This window comes from Neomonachus schauinslandi, chromosome 14, assembly GCF_002201575.2.
Source record: "Neomonachus schauinslandi chromosome 14, ASM220157v2, whole genome shotgun sequence".
NCBI classification, from domain to species: Eukaryota; Metazoa; Chordata; class Mammalia; order Carnivora; family Phocidae; genus Neomonachus; species Neomonachus schauinslandi.
The window spans coordinates 84,838,330-84,857,923 of NC_058416.1; the positions used below are offsets into that span (position 1 = coordinate 84,838,330).

The following is a 19,594-nucleotide window of genomic DNA, read 5'->3' on the forward strand; positions in this document are numbered from 1 at the left end:
CCCTACAGGCCACTTCTCACAACAGTGCTCTAGGCAGACATCGTATTATACCCTTTTACAGGTGAAGGTAAGTAACCTGGCAAAGGCCAGAAAGCTAGGAAATACCAAAGCTGAAGTTAAGATCAGTAACTGGAACCCTTGCTTTGAACCTGGGCTACCTCTTTAAGGACAAGGACTCCACCTGGTCCTTAGCTCAGCTTCCAAGGGCTGAATCAGGCAATCAACTAGGGTTCACCTCTTCTGACAAGACCAGCGTGACCAAATTGCTGTAGCCACCCGGAACTCTTTGAGAAGAATTAAGCTGGACTGAGCTTAGAAGGAAAGAAAGATCACCACGATGACTAAGGTGGGGACACATACCCCACATGTGCCATTCCCGGGCTAGTCTAAGCCTGAGCCTGGAGCCCGACACCGGGCCAGTCCCTCGCTGCCTCCCCATCCAAGCTCAGCCAGCGCCCCTCACCAGCGGTTCCAGGTCCTGCAGACCCGCATGCAGACACACAAGTCTTGGTGGCTGAGGTAGCTGAAGACGGCCATCCACACCTCCCTGTGCATCACATGGGCTGCCCCATCATCCAGGGGCAGCGAGTCAGGCGGGGGGCTGATGGGGGGTGGCCGAATCACGTGTCGCTCCATCTGGATGCACTTGGGCGGGGACACGGAGGGAGGGGGCCGGGAGATGACACGGGGTGGGCTGCGCAGGCCGGGCCCCAGCTGGTGCCGCAGCTCCCGAGGGGTGCCGGTGAGCCCCTTGCTGAAGCGGTGGGGGCGCTCGCAGAGGCCCAGGGGCCGCTTGGGCTCCTCGCTCTCACTCTCAGGCTCTGACTTGATGGGCTGGTGGTTCTCGTTGGCCAGGCTGTTCTCCGTCTTCTGGATCTCTTGGTTCAGCTCCTTGCTCAGCTCCTTGCTCAGCTCCTTGGTGGGAAGCCGCCTTTTCCTGCGTATCTTTACCTTTTTCTTCTCCTCGGGGCCCTCTGCCCCCTCCGTGCTGGGCCCAGCGGTAGGGGAACTGGAGCGGGAGTGGTCGCTTTCCCGGGCCTTGGGGGGCGCCTCGGGCAGGTCATCCTCCGGCTCCTGCTTGAAGCGCCGGAGAGGCTTGTTGGCAAGAGCCATCCGGTCCTCGGCGTTCTTCCAAGATCGCCGCTGAGGGAGGAGGGGGAGCGAGGGCAGCTAAGCCCCTAGGCTCAGGGCTGCACCCACCCAGGCCTCTCCACCCTCCCATGTGGGACCCACTGACCCAGGGGCAGGTGTGGGGGGGAGGGGAAGACAGGAGAATGGAAGACGGTACCTTTTTCCTGAAAAGCTTATCTTCTTTGCCAGGTTTTAGCTGTCACAGGAATAAAAGCATGCAGAGCTTGCTCCCAGGGTTCACGGGATTTGGTCCCCTCTACCCCCAACCCCACCACGAAACCACAGTCTCTGGAGTAGGGGCTGGAGGATCACCTTTCCCCCAAATCCCATCTCTACTGTGACTGATAGACAGTGGGCCCTCCCTGCTGCTTTTAAGAGAAGTTGGAAGGGAGAAATGTGGTCGAACTGTTCCCACCCAACCGACCTCCCACCCTTGGACAAACCCTGAGATGTGCACTGGCCCACTGAGGTCAGACCTGGCCCTGGGAGCCAGTCCTGGAGGCAGGGCCTGCGGGGTTCCCAGCAGAGCCTTAATGGCTGGAGCTGGGAAGACAACCAGGCGCCACCTCGTGGCCGAAGCGGGAAAGGCCGGTGGGCGGAGCGGGGCCGCCAGGATCCTCCGAGGTTCCCAGATCCACAGGGCTTCCCCGCAGCAGCTTCAGCTTCCCAGGCTCCTCGCCAGAACCACGAGCCAGCGATCCGGGACTGGGGCCTGGGAAGCTGCGGCGGCTGCGGCAATGGGCTGGAGGACCCGGGGGGGAAGAGGGTCGCGGGGGCGGCCCGGGAACTCGCAAGTCCCCAGGGCCTCGGGAGGGCGGGGCGCCGTGGGAGCACCTGCTGCTGGAAGTAAGTGAGACTGGATCTCCACCAGGGGCTGAGGCTGCTGCCTAGAGGGGGCCTCGGCGAGAGGTGAGAGGAGGAACCGGGGGACGTTTGCAGCGTCGAGGCCTAAAGGGGTGGGAAGAGGAGTGACTTGCTGGTTTTCCCCTCCTTTCTTTTGGGCCGGGCTCTCAGGACTTATGTGACCTGCTCAGGGCAGCCAGAGGCCACGACCCCGAGTTCTCCCCGCTGCCCATCCCCGCCCCCGCCCGTGCGCCCCGCACACAGGACCAGCCAGGCCACCCCTCGCTGCCCAGCTCCTCCCAGTCCGTACTCGCTTGCGTCCACTCAGCTCTTGGGGCTTCTCGTATTTCCGCTTCCTCCTCAGGTGCACGTCGTCCGTCTTTCGGCGCAGGATGCCGTCCGGGGGCACCTTCTTGGGGTGTTCGTCTGACCTGCGCCGAGGCGCCTCCTCACACTCACTCCTTCGCTTGGCAGGCTCCTGCCCTTCCTTGTTGTCCCGGTTCATCTTCTGCTCCTTGAGCAGGGAGCCGGGCAGGTTGGAGGCATACTTAAAGCCAGGGCCACGCTTTTGCTTGTAGGCCAAAAAGAGAGAAGGAACAAACCAACTGTATATCTTTGGACTTGCCCCCCTCCCGGAACCCGCAGCACCCCACTGGCCGACAGCGCAGGGACAGGCTGCATCTGGCAAGGCCAAGGTCCGCCCCTCCCAGGCCGACCCCTGGGACTTGGAGCCCGGCACTCACTTTCCCGGTCTTGCCGGCGTGGTTACACTTTGGACACTCCCAGCAGTTTGGAAGCTCATCGTTGACCACGCCCTCTGACTCCTTAATCTGCAAAGGACACACGCCAGTCAGCAAGCAGGGAGGGGGCAGAAGATGCCACACCTGCGAGGAACATCAACAGCCCCCCCCAAATGTCATTTCTAGCCCATCCCTGACCGAAAGAAAACAAAGGTGGCTCAGACGGGTGGCTCTTGATTCTGGCCAGGGGTCAAATCCTAACTTTGCCTCTTACTAGTTCAGTGACCGTGGTGGGCAAATCGCTCCATTGCCGTGGGCTGGTGCCCTCGATCATGAAATGGAATGTACCTGTCTCACCACCGTTCTGCAACAGGTCAGGGAGATAACCTAGGTAAAGCGACTGGCTCAAGGCCTGGCACCCAGAAAGGACCCCACCAATTGTTCAGTCATGGAGCAGCACTGTCCTGGGTGCTAAGTGTGAGCAGCTCCGAGGCGCTGTATCTGATCTGGGAGACTGAAGTCACCAGGCAAATAAACCATGAAGGTCTGACTTCCAAAGGCAGGGAGAAATCACAGTGCCCCCTTCAGAGTGGGAGGTGTGTGCAGGAGGATGAGCCTCCAGACAAACCCCCACTACCACCACGGAGGAACGGAGACATTCCAGAGCTGAGTTAACATCTGGGGCAGGCTGACCTCAAGCTTGCTAAAACACACAGATACACATAGGCTGACACCTGGGATGATGGGGAGGTGCCAGGCATGATGACATTCTCTGGGGACAGCCCAGAGCAGTCTCTTCCCTTCAGCGGTGGAACCTGTTGCCTAAGACAGGCGGGCACAGCACGGCGGTCCCCACGAGAAGGCAGCCCTGCCCGGGCACACCAAGGGAGCAGGTCCTTGGCACACAGCAACTCTTGACGCAACCACCTGTTGTCACAGGACCCGCCCTCCCCTGGCCCAGGCCTTGTTCTCCCAGAAGCCCGGAGCCAGGATTCCAGCAAGCCGCACAACCACCCAGTCTCTCCCTCTGGTCTGGGTGCAAGACTCTGGGAACTGTCTGCGGTTCTGAGGTATCGGGAGGTGGGGGGTATGTGTTCATTCCCTCGAAGACACGGGGGGAGGTCTGAACTACTCCAGACTCTTCTTGGCCTCAGCTCATTATCTGACACACAGAGCCCCGCAGACTTGGAGGTCGTCCGGGGAAGGAAGCTCACCGGGCCCCCCAGCACCAGCACCACCGGAGGCCCTCCGTGGGCGTGCTGAGGCGCACGGCCAGAGCCCCCGGGACTGCTCACCTTAAGGCATCCAGGGTGGATGATTTCATTGCAGATGGAGCACTCCATGAGCATGAGGTTAAACTTTCCCTCTTCCTCTTCCACCGTGTCTTCCTTCCCTGCCTCGCCACACACCAGGCACACGGCAGTGTGGGGCAGCACTGGCTGAAGGGCCGGAGAGAGCACAGCCGCGTCAGCAGGGGCCGGGACGGCGGGGAGCAGTACAGACCCGCAGGCAGCAGAGACCCGGCCCAAGCCCTGCCCACCGCTCATCCACGCGCTCATTCCCGTATTCGGCCGCTACCGTCTCTGTGGGCCAGATACTCAGTGCCGGGCACAGCACCGAACAAGACAAATGGAAATCTCTGCCATCCTGAGCCTACATGTCAGCGGAGGGAGGCAGACAAACGGAGAACAGCAGTGTGTGTTGTGACAAGGGATATGGAGAAAACTACAGCGAGGCGGCCCAGGGGTGAGGGGGGCAGGGGGCTCCCTGGAAACACGGAGGCCAGGGCCAGCGTCACCTGGAGGACGGGGCGGGGCGTGACCTGCGCCCAGGCCCGAGGGGGGGCCGGGGCCACACGTCACCGGCGCGATCACCGCACCGTCCCCACCACCTTTCCAGGGAGGTCCGCGGGGTCAAAACCATCGTCAGAGGAACACTAAGATGTTATCTGCCTTTTCCAGCTATGTTGACATTTGCTCTGGTGAGTGAAAGTCTGGCACTCGTCAGGACGGCACTGAGTTAGTCACCGCCGCACACTTACTACAAAGATGGCCAGGTTTCACTGAAGAAGGGCTCTGATGGGGCAGAGAAAGCTCCTCACGGTATTAAAACTTTGACCCTTGAGTACGTAACCTCTTTTAGAAAAGTATTTACTGTTATTGGAGTACGTATCTTTGCAGGGTTGCGTACGACAGAACAGGCAGGACACGCACAGAGCACTAGTGCTGTGCGCCGGGGGCCGGCGCTTATCTCTAGGAAAGGCACTCGTGACCACGCTGTGACTGCACTTGGTCATTTTCTCCACAGAACATCATTCTACTTGACAGAATGACTGATTAAAAAAAAAAAAAAGAGTACTGGCAGATTTCTCAAAGATGAAATGAGCTGGTCACTTCCAGAAAAACAAATTCATAGCATTTGTTACAAAGGATAAAATTCACATTTTAAAACAAAAATTAGAATTTTGGAAAACTTACATCAGCCACCATGAACTGGACAGACTTAGTTCTAAGGAGACTGGTGGTGGTGTTAACAAATGTGATTACTTTTTTTTTTTTCTTTTACATTGTATAACACTGTGTGCCCATATTTGGAAAATCTGTATAACTCAGTGAGCCAGTGTTTTCCAAATAACCAATGGACGATGTTGTAACATCATGCATGAGCAAATGAGCTGTTCTGGGGGCAAGAAAGACTAATGAATTTTAATGTAACAGTATGAAAACTTCACTGATACAGTTTCAGATTCCACATTGCAACTAACCTTTAAGAAACTACCACCTGCTGAGTTCCAGCAGAGTATCAGAGATATCCACCACTACCCACCACCACCTGAAAAGACTATGAAAATACCCGCCTCCCCTTTGCAACTACAGATCTGTGTGAGGCCACATTTTCCTCACATAGTTCCTCCAAAACAATGTATTACGACAGAATGAACACAGACACATATGTGAAAATGCAGGTCTTGTCTAATGAACCAAACATAAAAGAAGAGATATACAAAAACATAAAACAATGCCATTCTTCCTAATAATTTTTGTAAAAAATGTTATTTATGTTAACATGTAGTTAAGTCTGTTCTTTTCAAATAAATTCAAAGTTTTTTTTTAAACTTCTCCGTTTTAATTCTGAATACAGTAATAATAATAACCCACATCAACAAAGCTCTTCGGGGTCCTCATAATTTTCAAGAGTTCCCAAGACCACAACGTTGAGGTACTGGGCTACAAACACTGAGGTACTGCGGGAGGGTCAGCACATAGACTCTCCCCTTATACACACCCACGTCCCAGTACCTGGGATCTAGAGGAAACACACAGTCAATTTTTATTACACTGAATTAGAAGAGCTTCAAATAAGCTGGGATATATGCTCCACTAAATGAAAAGTCTATAAGATGGCACAAACATTTGAGTTCAAATAAACAGAACATTGAAGGCAAAAGAGCCATCATTTGTTCAACAAATACTTAATAAACATCTGCTAAAGCCTGAAGCGAGCAACCAAAAGGGGAACAGTAACGAGGAAGGCAGCTGCTTCCTCGAGCTGTCTGGGAGACAGAACACGCTGAAATCCTAGGAAAACATGGGAAAGTGCCATGGGAAGCAGCAAGCGGCTGATTTCAGGACTCCCAGGACGGGGAATTTGGGCTCCTACAGGCAGAGAAGTGGGGAGCAGGAAAAGCAAAAGAGACCTCCAACCCACATGAAAGGGGACAGAGAAGAAAGAGCAAGAGCATTTGGCAACAGGGGGGCAGGCCTGGCCAGCCGGGGCGGGGGATGCAGCGAGCCCAAAGCTGGGGGTACTGGGTGGGGAACACCTGGTGGCCAGAAGATGGTGTGTGATGGGGTGGGCAAGGCTAGGGGACTGATTCTGGAATCAGCAGGTAGAACACAGGCAAAGCCACCACAGAGACTTGGGAGGGGACCCCAGGCCCAAGCCAGCAGGGAGATGGAGCTGGACAGTGTGAAGGGATGAAACCTCGCAAAGAGGAGCAAAGGGAAGGCTGGTCATGGGGAGAGACTCTGGCACATCAAGAGAGAAGGGCCTGGAAAGGGAAGAGAGGTGGCTTGCAAGTGTCAGAGGTGGGTAAAGCACGGCAGGAAGAGCCCCAACAAAGTGGAAAGGTTGGAAGAAGAGTAAGAAGGATGCCAAGAGTCAGGCCAAGACTACATTTACTATTAGTTCCAAAAGACCCGTCAGGTTGGAGAAAGACACAAAAGTGAGGTTTCCTTCAACACTCACTGTGCCAGGCACTGGCCTAGGCACCAGATCGGAGACAGGTCCCGTAACTGGGCCTCGAACACGGGCGGGGCAAGGCTGAAGAGACAGTGCTGGGTCACGGCCCACGTGCCGAGTTTTAGGCGACACTGTTCTCAAAACCAATAGTCCCTACAGATAACCTCTCTTAAATCCTGACAGAATGCAACAGGTCACATGGACCCTCACTCCAGAAAAATGTATATATAGGCATGCACAGAGACAAAAAGCTGTATTTAATTTCAAGGGGACTCCCAAATTTCCTGAGATCCACTGAAATGACCTGGATATAGGTAACAAAAACACAAGAAATGAAACAAAAACTCTACGGCAAAGGAAACGATCCACAGAGTGAAAAGGCAACCTATGGAATGGGAGCCAATATTCAGAAACCCTGTATGTGATGAGGGGTTAATATGCAGAATACATGAGGAACCCCAACTCAACAACAAAAACACAAACAATCCAATTTAAAAATGGACAAAGGACTTAAACAGACATTTCTCCAAAAAAGCCACGACCAACACACACATGAAAAGATGCTCAACATCCCCAATCATCAGGGAAATGCAGATCAAAACCATTCGGGTAACCATGACCAGAACAACAGTAAATCCCAAGTGTCGGTGAGGATGTAGAGAAAACGGAACCCTTGTGCGCTGCTGGGTGGGGAACGTAAGGTGGAGCAGCCTCTATGGAGAACAATATAGTGGTCCCCAAAACAATTAAAAATAGAGCTACTAGGGCGCCGGGGGGGGGGGGGTTCAGTTGGGTTAAGCATCTGACTCTTGATTTTGGCTCGGGTCATGATCTCAAAATCATGAGATCAAGCCCCAGGATGGGCTCCATGCTCATCATGGAGCATGCTTGAGATTCTCTCTCTCCCCCTTCCCCTCTGCCCCTCCCCCCCACTCATGCGCGCATGTGCGCGTGCATTCTGTCTCGCTCAAATAAATAAATAAAATCTTTAAAAAAAAAAAGCTGCCGTATGTTCGAACAACCCTACTTCTGGGTATATATCCGAAAGAATTCAAAACAGGATCTCAATGAGATACTGTTCACAGCAGCATTATTCACAAGAGCCAAGAGGTGGAAGCTACTTAAACGTCCATCAACAAAGGAACAAGTAAAGAAAATGCAGCATATACAAACGGTGGAGTATTATTCAGTCTTTAAAAAGAAGGAAATCCTGACTGGTACAGTTGGTAGAGGATGCAATCTTGATCTTGGGATCGTGAGTTCAAGCCCCATGTTGGGCACAGAGTTCACGTATTTAAAAAAAAAAAAAAAAGGAAATCCTGATCCATGCTACAATACAGATGAACCTTGAGAACATTATGCTCAGTGAAGTAAGCCGGTCGCAGAAGGAGAAACACCACTTATATGAGGTATCTAAAGCAGTCACACTCAGAAAGTAGGAAGGTGGCTGCCAGGGACTGGGGGAGGGGAAACGGAGTTGTTTGATGGATATAGGGTTTCCATTTGGCAAGATGAAAAGGTTCCAGAGATCAGCTTGCACAACAATTGAGAATATAGGTAATATGACTGCACTGGATACTTAAAAATGGTTAAAATGGTAAATTCTGTTCTGTGTTTTTGACCATAGTAAAAAAGAAAACAAAAAACCCATAAAACTAAAAAACACGCACAGTACGTGTGGAGGGAGAAGGGGAAGGTGCCCCTGGGCTCGGAGGGACAGCCACAGCCAGAGAGAAAGGCGTACCCGATGCCAGGCTGGGCCTTCGGAGCTCACCCAGGAATCCTGTCCCTCCTGCTGAGCCTGCTTTCCCACAGGAGCAGAGAGATCATGGAGGCCCGGGGAGCAGCACCCTGCGGAAGGCAGAGCGTGTGTATGTGCTGGAGGTCCTGGATGCATGGATAGACCCCGGGACCATGCCAAGTTGCCAGAGTCTGTGTCCACTGCCCTGTCCTGGAGCAAGGCTGGGGCCAGTGAGACAGCCTGCTGGAGGGGCCAAGCTCTGCGGCAGCCCAGCTCCTAGGCACCATAAATCAGTCCTCTTTATCTGGGGCAGCCCCCTCAGGAGGGGCACTGACCTTTCGCCTAGACCTGACTTTGAAGGCAGGACAGGAAGGAAGGGAGGGCCTAGAACCGTCATGAACTGGACCATAAATGTTGGCAATGGGGTCACAGACAGGACAGGCTGACATCTTTAATGGCAGAGACTTCAAAGTACTCCGTCATCTAGGGAAGGAAGGAGTTCTAAGACCAGCAGCCTATGAAGAAAAAGGAGCCTAGCACGGTTAAGTCTGCCCCCCAGTCCTGCAATGTGGAATCTGAAACAGCAGTGGTCTGAGCCCCCTTTCTTCCCACAGGGAGCACCTTTTAGGGGTTTCCGCAACTGGAACATTCTCTTTAAGGGAGACACCACACCAAGGAGCAGAACAAGCCAGGGAGGTGGGGTCTGGATGCAGAGGAGGGCCAGGGTGCTCCTGGGGGAAGGCAGGGCTGCCCCCGCGGCTCTGCCCCCAGGGGCATCCCTGGAGAGATTGCGCCGCACTCACCGCGATGCACTGCCGCATGATGCAGCTCTGCTTCATCCGCCCGGGGCCCCCGAACTTCTTCATGTCCTTGCAGAAGTGGCACTCTCCACACTCGGTCCGCAGGCAGGCCTCGCACTTGCGGCATCGCGTCCGGCGCCGGCGAGCTCCCGCCGTCGTCCGGTTGGCGGCCAACTTCACGGCCGAGGCCGGGCCCAGCTTCCCCTTGGGCCGACCTACCGCCCGGTTCTGCAGGAGAGCACACAGGACCGGTGAGATGGGCCACAGGGCCGGGTGTCTGGGGCTGATGTGTTCCGGTCCCAACCTCAGGACCTCAGATGGCGGACCTTATTTAGAAACAGGGCCTTGGGGCACCTGGGTGGCTCAGTCAGTTAAGCAGCTGCCTCCGGCTCAGGTCATGATCCCAGGGTCCTGGGATCGAGTCCCATATTGGGCTCCCCGCTGAGCAGGGAGCCTTCTTCTCCCTCTCCCTGCCTCTCTGCCTACTTGGGCTTCTCTCTGCCAAATAAATAAAAAATCTTAAAAAAAAAGAAAAAAAGAAACAGGGCCTTTACAGAGGTGATCCAATTAAAATAAGGTCATTAGGGTGGGCCCTAATCCAATAGGGCTGGCGTCCTTAGGAAAGGGGCGGTTTGGACACAGGCACAGAGGGAGTGCGTGTGGAGACACAGGAAGGAGATGGCCATGTGACTGGAAGTGTCTATAAGCCAAGGAAGCCGGCAGCCCCCAGAGGCTAGAAGAGACAAGGCAGGATCCTCCCCTAGAGTCTTCAGAGCGAGCATGGTCCTGTCAGCACCTTGATTTCAGACTTCTGGCTTCCGAACTGAGAGAGAATAAGTTTCTGTTGTTTCAAGCGCCCCCGTTTTGGGTACTTCGTTATGGCAGCTACAGAAAGTGAACAGAGGCCACCCTGCTTCTGAGAGCACGTCCTGGTTCAAGACCCTTCCGTGGCCGCTGCGTCTCAAGCCCAGGCCCCTGCCTGCCTCCTGCCAGGTTCTGCTTCCCCCGAGAGGCCGCACATGGCCACACGGAAGGCCTCTGTCCCCTCGGCCAGAAACACAAACCCGCTCCCTACTCCAGTTGGCTAAGACCTACTCATTCTGCAGGTCCCAGTCTATACACTGCTTTCTTCTGACAGCCCTCCCTGTCCTGTGTTCGGGGCATCTTCTACGGGCTGTGTTCTCAGGGACCTTCCCTTTGAGACACAGAGCTCAGGAAGGCAGTTATCAAGAGTGTCTTGTCACCACTGTCCTTTGACAAGATGGCCTAGCACACAAGGATGTGCTCAGTAAACCGAACAAAGCCTGGTAGAATGAGACAGTAACCCTAAGGAGGCTTGACTTCTGAGTTCTTCTCTAAACGGGCTCCAAATGCGTCTTTCCCTGCGACTCAGAAGAAAACAGAGAAACAGCCCACAGCAACTTCTTTCAAGATACATCTCCAAAAGCTAGTGAAACAAAAGAAAAGAGAGAAACAGAGATGAACAGAAGAGCGGTACAGAAATGCCGAACAGTGAACCAGCCAGCCACAGGGCCTGCTCAGGGTCCTGCTGTCCGGGAGGGCAGCCTCAGAGCCCCTTGCCAACCAGGATCCGTCGGGGAGCTCCCAGGCCAGCTGCCAGAGGACACCGTCTGCTGAGGTCCCCTGCACACCTGGCACCGGAAGTGGGAGGGGCCGGGATGGTAGTGTGTGCTGTCTGAAGCACCTTTCCAAATAGCAGGAGTCTGCTGAAAAATGGTTCGTCAGTCAGGGAGACAACTCCTTACCCCAAAACTATCTGATCGAATTGGCATCTAATGCTTACAAGAGCCCCTTCGCGGCCAATTAATCTCAAGTCCAGTCCTAGCCTTTTAATTTTACTTGCTTGCCACACCTGGATCCCTAACAAAAGCCCCTCCTCTTGTCAGCTCCCGGGCCCAGAAGTGTGGTTACTATGTATCACAACAGTGCAAAGGGTCCTCCTTCCAGAGACCCCTCCCCGCAACACCACAGGGGCTATCTAGAAACCTATAACCACATCAGGAAGAAACTCAGTCCACCTTTCTCTGTGAATAAAGCCTCACCATCATCCATTTCTTCCGCAGAGCAGTGGTCCCTGCAGAGAGCTGAAAATCTCACACTCCCCCCTCAACCCCCTTTGGTATTGACACCTTGGATCCTTCCCTCCAATTTATTTTCCTAGCAGCCTGCAACATTCAAGGGAGCCCTGCTACTCTGGATCTTTATCCCACTCAACTTGCTCTGAACTCCAGAGGAAAGGGAGACACGAGACATGGCTCCAGTGGCCCATCCGTCCTCACCGACCCCAGCCTGCTCCCACAGCCACTCCACACTCAGTCGGGCCCCCCTCAGCTAGCCCGGCCAGCAGCCCTGTCACCACTGGGCCTATACGCCACCAGCTGCGTCGGGGAAGGGGCGGCTCCCATGCACGCTGCTCTGTCTTCCAGCAGTGAGGTCCTGCGGCCCCCTTGTCACACACGGGAGGAGCTCAGCAGCCCTAACACCGAAGAGGGACAAATCGGCCTACACATCACACGCGTCCATTCAAGTCAGGTACTGCTGCCAGAGGAGTAGTTTAAAAAAAAAAAAAAAAAAAGAGGTTTCAGAGCCTTTGGAGTTAGAGAATGATACACAGGGGCCACGGACCTGAACACTAAGCAGCTCACCAAAGAGCAGCAAGTGTGCCAGGCGGAAGCAGCCATAAGGATGGTGACAGCAGTGACAGCGGATATTTGCTGAATGCCTGCTCCTGTGATCATTTTACGTATGATAAGACCTTATTTTCCCAACAAGAAGCCCATGACAGATGCCATTTCTCAGACGAGGAGACTGGAGGGAGAGGCAAAGTAACTTGCCCATGTGACGGAGCCAGCAGAGGATGAGCACGCACCCAAACTGAACACCATAAACCAGAGCCGACGAGCAGGGTGAGTCCACTGGAGGGGAGCACACACCCCTGGAATGGGCCCACGGTTAGTGCCTTCACACCCACAGTAGGGCAGGTGCCGAAAAGACGTACGGAGAAGCACATTCACTTCCAGAGAAACGGACACCAAGAAGGCTTTTCCCTCTCTTCACAGCGCGCAAGAATCAGAGGTCCCACCCCTATAAAGAATGCATGTCCTGGAAGCAGCTCACTCCTCTAAGCCCCGAAACACAGTCAACAAGGTGGATGATTCTGAGCCTCAAGTCGGGCACAGAGAGGACAGTGCAGTCCAACATCCAAGGACAAATGGGGTGAAGGGCTCAAACTCTGACCCCCAGAGCAGGAGAGTCTAAGGACTAGCTGCTTTGGTGAAGGACTGAAAAAAAATTCCCAGAGTCCAAACATGGCTCTCTCCTCCCACTCAGGAACGTCAGGTATAAACAGCCACTGGGCGCCTCTGGCGTTACTGGCCGCGAGGACAGCATCTCTCTGAAGTGACACGCTGGGCCAATCCAGCCAGTGTCACAGAGCTCAAATGTGACTGTGCTGTGAAACAAGCCTACCTTCCAGTGCTTTCCAAAGCACATTCCCACCCAGAGAAGCACTTTTCCAACCCATGGAAAAAACAAATCCTCCTGGATCCTGATGGCAGCTGAGACATCCTGGAAAATGACAGAGCAAATGACAGACAATGTCCTGGAAGAGGTGTGAGGAGGCCCTGTTTTCCGAAGACCTCGACTTAGGCGGTCTCAGCCGGCTGCCAAGTCAAGCCAGAAAAGCTGCTGCTGCTACAGCCTCATGACCAGCTTCTGTGGGAAGTGGGCGCCAGCTGGCTTGTCAGGAGTCAACCAAGCAACACTTGAAATGCTGAAGCCTAAGACAGACCACCCAGAAAATCAACAGGTGAGAAAGACATTGGAGGGTCTCCATGAAGGAAGGTAAACAAGCCAAAGCCCTGTCATTCTGGCGTGAAGCTTCTGTCCTAATCTCTTCTGTGTGATATCTAAAGGTTCATCGCCCAATTCTAAATTCCACTCTATCCTACCTTTGCCTCTATTTGTTCAAGTAACCCAGAATGCATCTTTGTTAATTTCAGCACGAACTGGTCTTCTCAGCAAAAGGCAATGATGGCATCCACTGACTTTCCCTTACAAACCAGTCTTCTCAATCCCAAGGCCTCTTGTTGATTTTATCAGCCCAGCTCCACCTGCTAAGGAAATCTGCAGCCCCCATGCCCCCACACACAAATCATAGCATTCCAACACCTCTTCTCCACCAGCTACTCCTAAGCATCTTCCTTAAAGGGAACATCAGTACAGCAGTTCTTTCATTCGTTCCACAAATATTTACGGAGCCCCTCCTATCCATCAGATCCTGTCTTCCTGAATATTCATGGGCAGAACCTCTTCAATCCCTCATCACTAAAACTCTGGGATTAAAATTACTTGGAGTAACCTAAATTAATGAAAAGACATCCCATGTTCATGGATTCAAAGACAATATTGTCAGGATGGCAATACTCCCCAAAGTGATCAACAGATTCAATGCAATCCTTATCAAAGCCCCAGCCGGTTGATCCTAAAATTCATGTGGAAATGCCAGGGACCTGGAAAGGCCACAATGATCTTGAAAATGAAGAATAAAGTTGAAGGATTAATACTTTCTGATTTCAAAGCTTAACTACAAAGCTACAGTAAACAAGACCACGTGGTGCTGGCATAAAGACATACGGATCAATGGAACTGAGAGTCCAGAAATAAAACCTTATAATACTTATGACTGAACAATTTTCTTTTCTTTTTTCTTTTTTTTAAGATTTTATTTATTTATTTGAGACAGAGAGAATGAGAGAGAGCATGAGAGGGAGGAGGGTCAGAGGGAGAAGCAGACTCCCCGCTGAGCAGGGAGCCCGATGCGGGACTCGATCCCAGGACTCCAGGATCATGACCTGAGCCGAAGGCAGTGGCCCAACCGACTGAGCCACCCAGGCGCCCCTGACTGAACAATTTTCAATGACCAAGTGATTTTCAACAAGTGTGTCAGGACAATTTAGTGGGGGGAAGAATAGTCTTTTCAACAAATGGTGCAGGGACATGCAAAAAGAATGAAGTTGGACCCCTACCTCACACTATCTGCAAAAATTACCTCAAACATGGATCAAAGCCCTATATGTAAGAGCTAAAGCTGTAAAACTCTTAGAAGAAAACTGAAGGGTAAATCTTCATGACCTTGAATTAGGCAATGATGTCTTGGATATGACACCAAAAGCACAGGCAGCAACAACAACAACAAAACAGATAAACGGCTTCAAAACTAAAAACTTTTGTGCTTATTAAGGCACAATCAGGTGAAAAAGCCCAGAGAATGGGAGAACATATTGCAAACAATACCTCTAGTAAGGGACTAGTACCTAGAACACATAAAGTACTCTAACAACTCAACAATAAAAAGACAAACATCCCAATTTGAAAATGGGCCAAGAATTTAAATAGGAATTTCTTCAAAAACACATATATAGGGAAGCCTGGGTGGCTTAGTCGGTTAAGCTTCTGACTCTTGATTTCAGCTCAGGTCTTGATCTCAGGGTTGTGAGACTGAGCCTTGTGGCAGGCTTCACGCTGGGCATGGAGCCTGCTTAAGAGTCTCTCTCTTCCTCTGCCCTCCCCCCACCATGCTCTCTCTCTAAAACAAAACAAAAGAAAACCTAAAAAACCCATATATACAAATGGGGAATAAGCACATGAAAACATGTTCAACATCACTAGCCAACAGAGCACGTAATCTGCACTGGAGACTCATTCATTAATGAGTTACACATTCACCCACCTGCCTACCCAAGTGTTTTTTGGCTGAGAACTATTACCAGATTCAGTGCTAGGTGCTGGGACTACAGAGATGAGTAAGATGTGTTCCACACTCTCAAAGGCATTACAGTCCAGGGCAGGGAGAAAGAAAGACAACCATGTAAATACAACGCAATGTGACAGTGATGATGATAATGATATTAAAAGTAACTAATCACTCTTTTCAATATTTGCCATCAGTAATCTATGAGATAGAAATTATCATCTCCATTCAGAAGTGAGGAAACTGAGGCACAGCAGAGTTAAGTCATCTACCTAACGTCATATGGCCAATGAACGAGAAGCCGCGCTAGGAGGAGTCTGGGCAGGAGCTCTAAAGTCTGGATCCTGAAGTGCTGACCCAGAAGAAATGCCTCATCTCACTAGGAAGGGAGGTTGGGAAGAGGGTCACAGACACAGGAGGTGGTGACTCAGGGAGAACAGGCCTCTGCATTGGGATAGAGGTGGGGGAGAGAGTAGATATTCTAGGCAGAGAAGGAAGAGTAATAAGATAGAGATGTGAAACTACACGGCACATTCAGTAGCGTGATATGGCTACTGGAAAACAGCCTTGAGATGGCAGGAGCCTAATCCTGCAGGGCCTCATAGGACACAGAGAAATGGTGTCCCCTATAAGAGCCGCTAAAGGACTTTACATTCAGGAGCAACACCATCACATCGTGGCAAGTGCATGAATATTTTTTTGGGTGGTAAGCAAGATGAAAGGCAGGGAGAAGAGATTAGGATACTACAGTAGCCCAGGCTGAAGATGATGAAGGCATGAACAGAAGCCACACACAGGTTGACAAAGAGGGGACGATTCAGGAGATGTTTTAGAAGCAGACCCATGAGGCTGCCTAAACATGGAGTAAGCAGGCAGGAAGAGTCCTGAAAAGCTCTGAGGTTTCTGGCTTGAGCAACAGGAGAACAAGGGGCTTAGGAAGGGAGGAGAGATGAGGGACTCCATCATGGACACGCAGACTCTGAGGGGCCAACGGGACATTCGAGGAAGGTGGCCAGCAGGCAGGGGGGATCAGAGCCGATACACAACTGGAGTCAGCATCACATACTGTTAAACTAGTTAAGTCCACAGGTTGTCCAGGGAGAAAAGACAGAGTGAAAAGAGGGTCCTGGACACTGCATTCAAGACTACAAACATGCAAGGGCCAGTGTGAAAGACCAACCTGTGGAGGAACGGCCAGAAAGGCGGTTGTGTCATCACTGAACCTGGGAAGAGTTTCAAGAAGGGATGACTGTCAAGAGGAGTCAGTGAGAAAAACCGTGAAACGTGGCTGTGTGTTTTTACAATTAAGACAGTTCTGTGTTTCCCAGCAAGCTCTTCCCAACAGCAGCACACTGACGCTTAGCCCCACAAGGTGTAGCCATAGCCCCCCAAACAGTATGGAATTCGTTTGTCATGCTAATGTTGTATTCTTCTGCATAACACAGATTCATCTCAACATCCGTCTGTTCCCAAATCTTTGTGTATAATGGACATTCCAGGAAAAGCTCTATTTTAGCAGCATTGTGGGGGTCCCTTAACACACACCTGTAGACTCCACGGAGGGCTCTGGTTTCTTTATATACTGAGGGTAAGGAGCAAGAGAATAAAAACACAAGAGCTACCAGAAACCCAGGGGATGAGAGGACCTCTGGAGAATTTGAGGAAAGCTAAGGATTTTTTCCTAGAAAAATGCACACAAAGTCACAAACCTCTGCATAAAATTTCAGGAAGGTTCAGAGATCCTGTTCTTAAAATTTCACTAAGAAGCTATAATGAGTAACACATTATTTATGGCTGCATAAACTTCTGAGAGATTTTCCTCTTCATAATTTTCTGTTATTTTTTTTAAAAGATAACAATCACTTTTATTTATTTGTTTTTTTTTTTAAGAAGGCTCCACACCCAGCATGGAGCCCAACACAGGGCTGAGCTGATATCGAGAGTCAGATGCTTAACCAACTGAGCCACCCAGGTGTTCCAACAATCACTTTTAGTTTAAAATAAGGAACAAAGCTTTTTTCACTTCAAGGGTTAAAAACAAAACAAAACAAAACAAGATGGAACAAGAATTCTCATTAACAGCCTTTCTTTAAGGGGCATCTCCTCAAACTGAAAACAGCTAAAGAATTTTCTGACACATTCTGCACTGGAGAAGCAAATGCAGTCCGTGGGAGAAGGCCCAGCCAAGAGTGACCACTGGCAAAGGGCATGCAAGGGGTGTCCTCCCACCCACCATCACCCCCTCGCTCCTGTCCCACACTGGGAGCAGGGGAAACGTAGGCTGCTATGGGAAGGAGTGGGGCAGACAGGCCTAAGGAAGCCTGATGCCACCCAGGTGGGGACAAGAGACATGCACAGAATTTCAAGATGGAACAGGCAAAATTCTGATGATGAGGGGTGGTAGTGAGGGGCTAGGCACAGCTGCTGGGGGTAACTGGGCAATAGTAACTTCCCAACAGGGCCTCCACTGGTCTCTTCACACGGCAGGTGGTGAGTATGCCAGCATGCCCATACTCCAGGACTTCCACCCTTCCCTGAAGGACACTTTACAGAAGAGTGGGGTCTAGAGCCCAGAGACTCACTCTCCTGTGGAAGACACAAAAGCTTTTGAGATCCTTAAAGGAAGCCAATGTTCTCAGGCCCAAGAAATCCCGAGGCTGGGAAAACTAGTGAGGAAGGCGAGGCGAGGAGCCCTGAGCCACAGCCTGGAGCTTCCGCAACTGCAGGGTCCTTCGCTGACAACCATGCTCTCTGCTGGGAATATGGGGAAAACCTGCTGCCCATTGACCTGGCTTAGGGGTCACCTCAATACACCTGAGTGGAACAAATCATTCTTAAAGTGAACCTTGAGAACTCTGCTGACAGCTCCAGAAGAGCCACACAGGGCTGACTGATGTGTGGAGGAGGAAAGTAATCTGGCTACTGGGAGTACAGGTCCTCTCCTGATGGAAGTCTCTCTCAGGAGTGGCAGACCCGTAAAGTGTTTTTTAGCCCAGAGACATATGAAGTCTTGTCTCATACACTGTCAAAGATTGTATCTACCATAGGCCACAGGGTGTGGCCAAATTAAAAAACCAAAACAAAGCAGGTAACAGGAACCTCCATCCTGAAACACCAAAGCAGAGTCAATGCTGAATACAAGTGTCATCTTATGAATGAGCAGATGCAGAAAGGCTAAACTGTTGGTAGGGATTAGGTAGATCCAAACTCAACTGAAAATTTTTCAAACCAAGATTTGGCATGAGCCAAGAAGCAAGAACTGAGAACCATTCCCACACTGTGCTACCGACTTGATAAAAGTTCCAAGACAAAACCACCTGGGTTGTCTCTGGGTTAATCCAATCGGTAAGACCAGCGAGATTCAGGAACACCGTAAGGTGCATGTGCCTGAAAAATATCCAGCAAAACTCAGAAAATAAAATGTAACTAAACAATAAAATTTAACTCGTTCGATAAAACCACCTAATGGTATGGGTGATACAACTTAAGGGCAGCATATACAGCGCTTCCTCGATCACCCCTAATGGAAGGGACAAACGTTCCTACATCTCGGCCCGAACATTCCAAAACATCTTTATTCCACTGAGAAAATGCACCCAGGATTATAAATAAGCATCTTATTCACCTGGTCCCATGCCCACATGATAACTCAACCCACCCCATGCTTAATTCCTCGGACAAGTCAACCTAGCCTGTGTCCTGTTGCAAATATTGTGCAGATTATACTCCGTAAATCCTCAACTTTCTTCCCCCGCTTCCTAAACACGAATCTTCCCGGAGTAAATTCACGCCGTAAACACACCCAGGGCTTTGTTTTATACACAGATTTCTCCCCCCAGGTCCCAAGAGAGGTTGCTTTCCCTTCTAAATCCAACTGAGGCCAAATACTGCCATCTGGGGTCACGGCTTCCTCCCGCCCCGCCGCGGCGGAGCGCACTCGCCGGGTTCCGGATTCCCTGCGCCGGCCCGAGGCTCGCACCCCTTCCTGTCTCCGTCTGCCCACGGCAGGCGGCGGGCGCGCGGCGCCCAGACAAAAGCTCGGGCCGTCGGGCCCACGGGCCCCGGGCCGCGGCGTCCTCCAGCCTAGAGGCCGAGGGTCCCGGTGCAACTTTGCAAACAGAAAGGAGGGAGGCGCCGGCGGCCGCAGGTCCGGGTGCGCCCGGGGCGGCCGGCACGCGCGTGGGCCGCGGGCGAGGGCGCGAGGGGAGGGCGAGGCGCGCCCTGGCCGCCAGCGTTGGCGCCCGCAACTTGCCCGCGGGCCATGGCCCGCGGGCGGCCCCGGACCTGCGGCCGCCGGCGCCTCCCTCCTTTCTGTTTGCAAAGT

General features: G+C 52.0%; 1 protein-coding gene across 2 annotated transcripts in view; it reads right to left on the bottom strand.

The window, feature by feature from the left end:
• Positions 1 to 19,594, bottom strand: part of KDM2B (lysine demethylase 2B) — a 122,824-nt gene that overhangs the window by 8,967 nt on the left and 94,263 nt on the right. The window contains exons 13-19 of one of the 2 annotated variants that reach the window (XM_021698552.2): positions 9,501 to 9,725; positions 4,010 to 4,153; positions 2,718 to 2,804; positions 2,285 to 2,545; positions 1,966 to 2,079; positions 1,289 to 1,327; positions 464 to 1,143 (exon numbers count right to left, since the gene is read on the bottom strand). In XM_021698552.2, coding sequence (XP_021554227.1) covers positions 464 to 1,143; positions 1,289 to 1,327; positions 1,966 to 2,079; positions 2,285 to 2,545; positions 2,718 to 2,804; positions 4,010 to 4,153; positions 9,501 to 9,725 — 1,550 coding nt within the window. The remainder of the gene's footprint in view (positions 1 to 463; positions 1,144 to 1,288; positions 1,328 to 1,965; positions 2,080 to 2,284; positions 2,546 to 2,717; positions 2,805 to 4,009; positions 4,154 to 9,500; positions 9,726 to 19,594) is intronic. The other variant, XM_044921002.1, reaches the window with a different exon arrangement.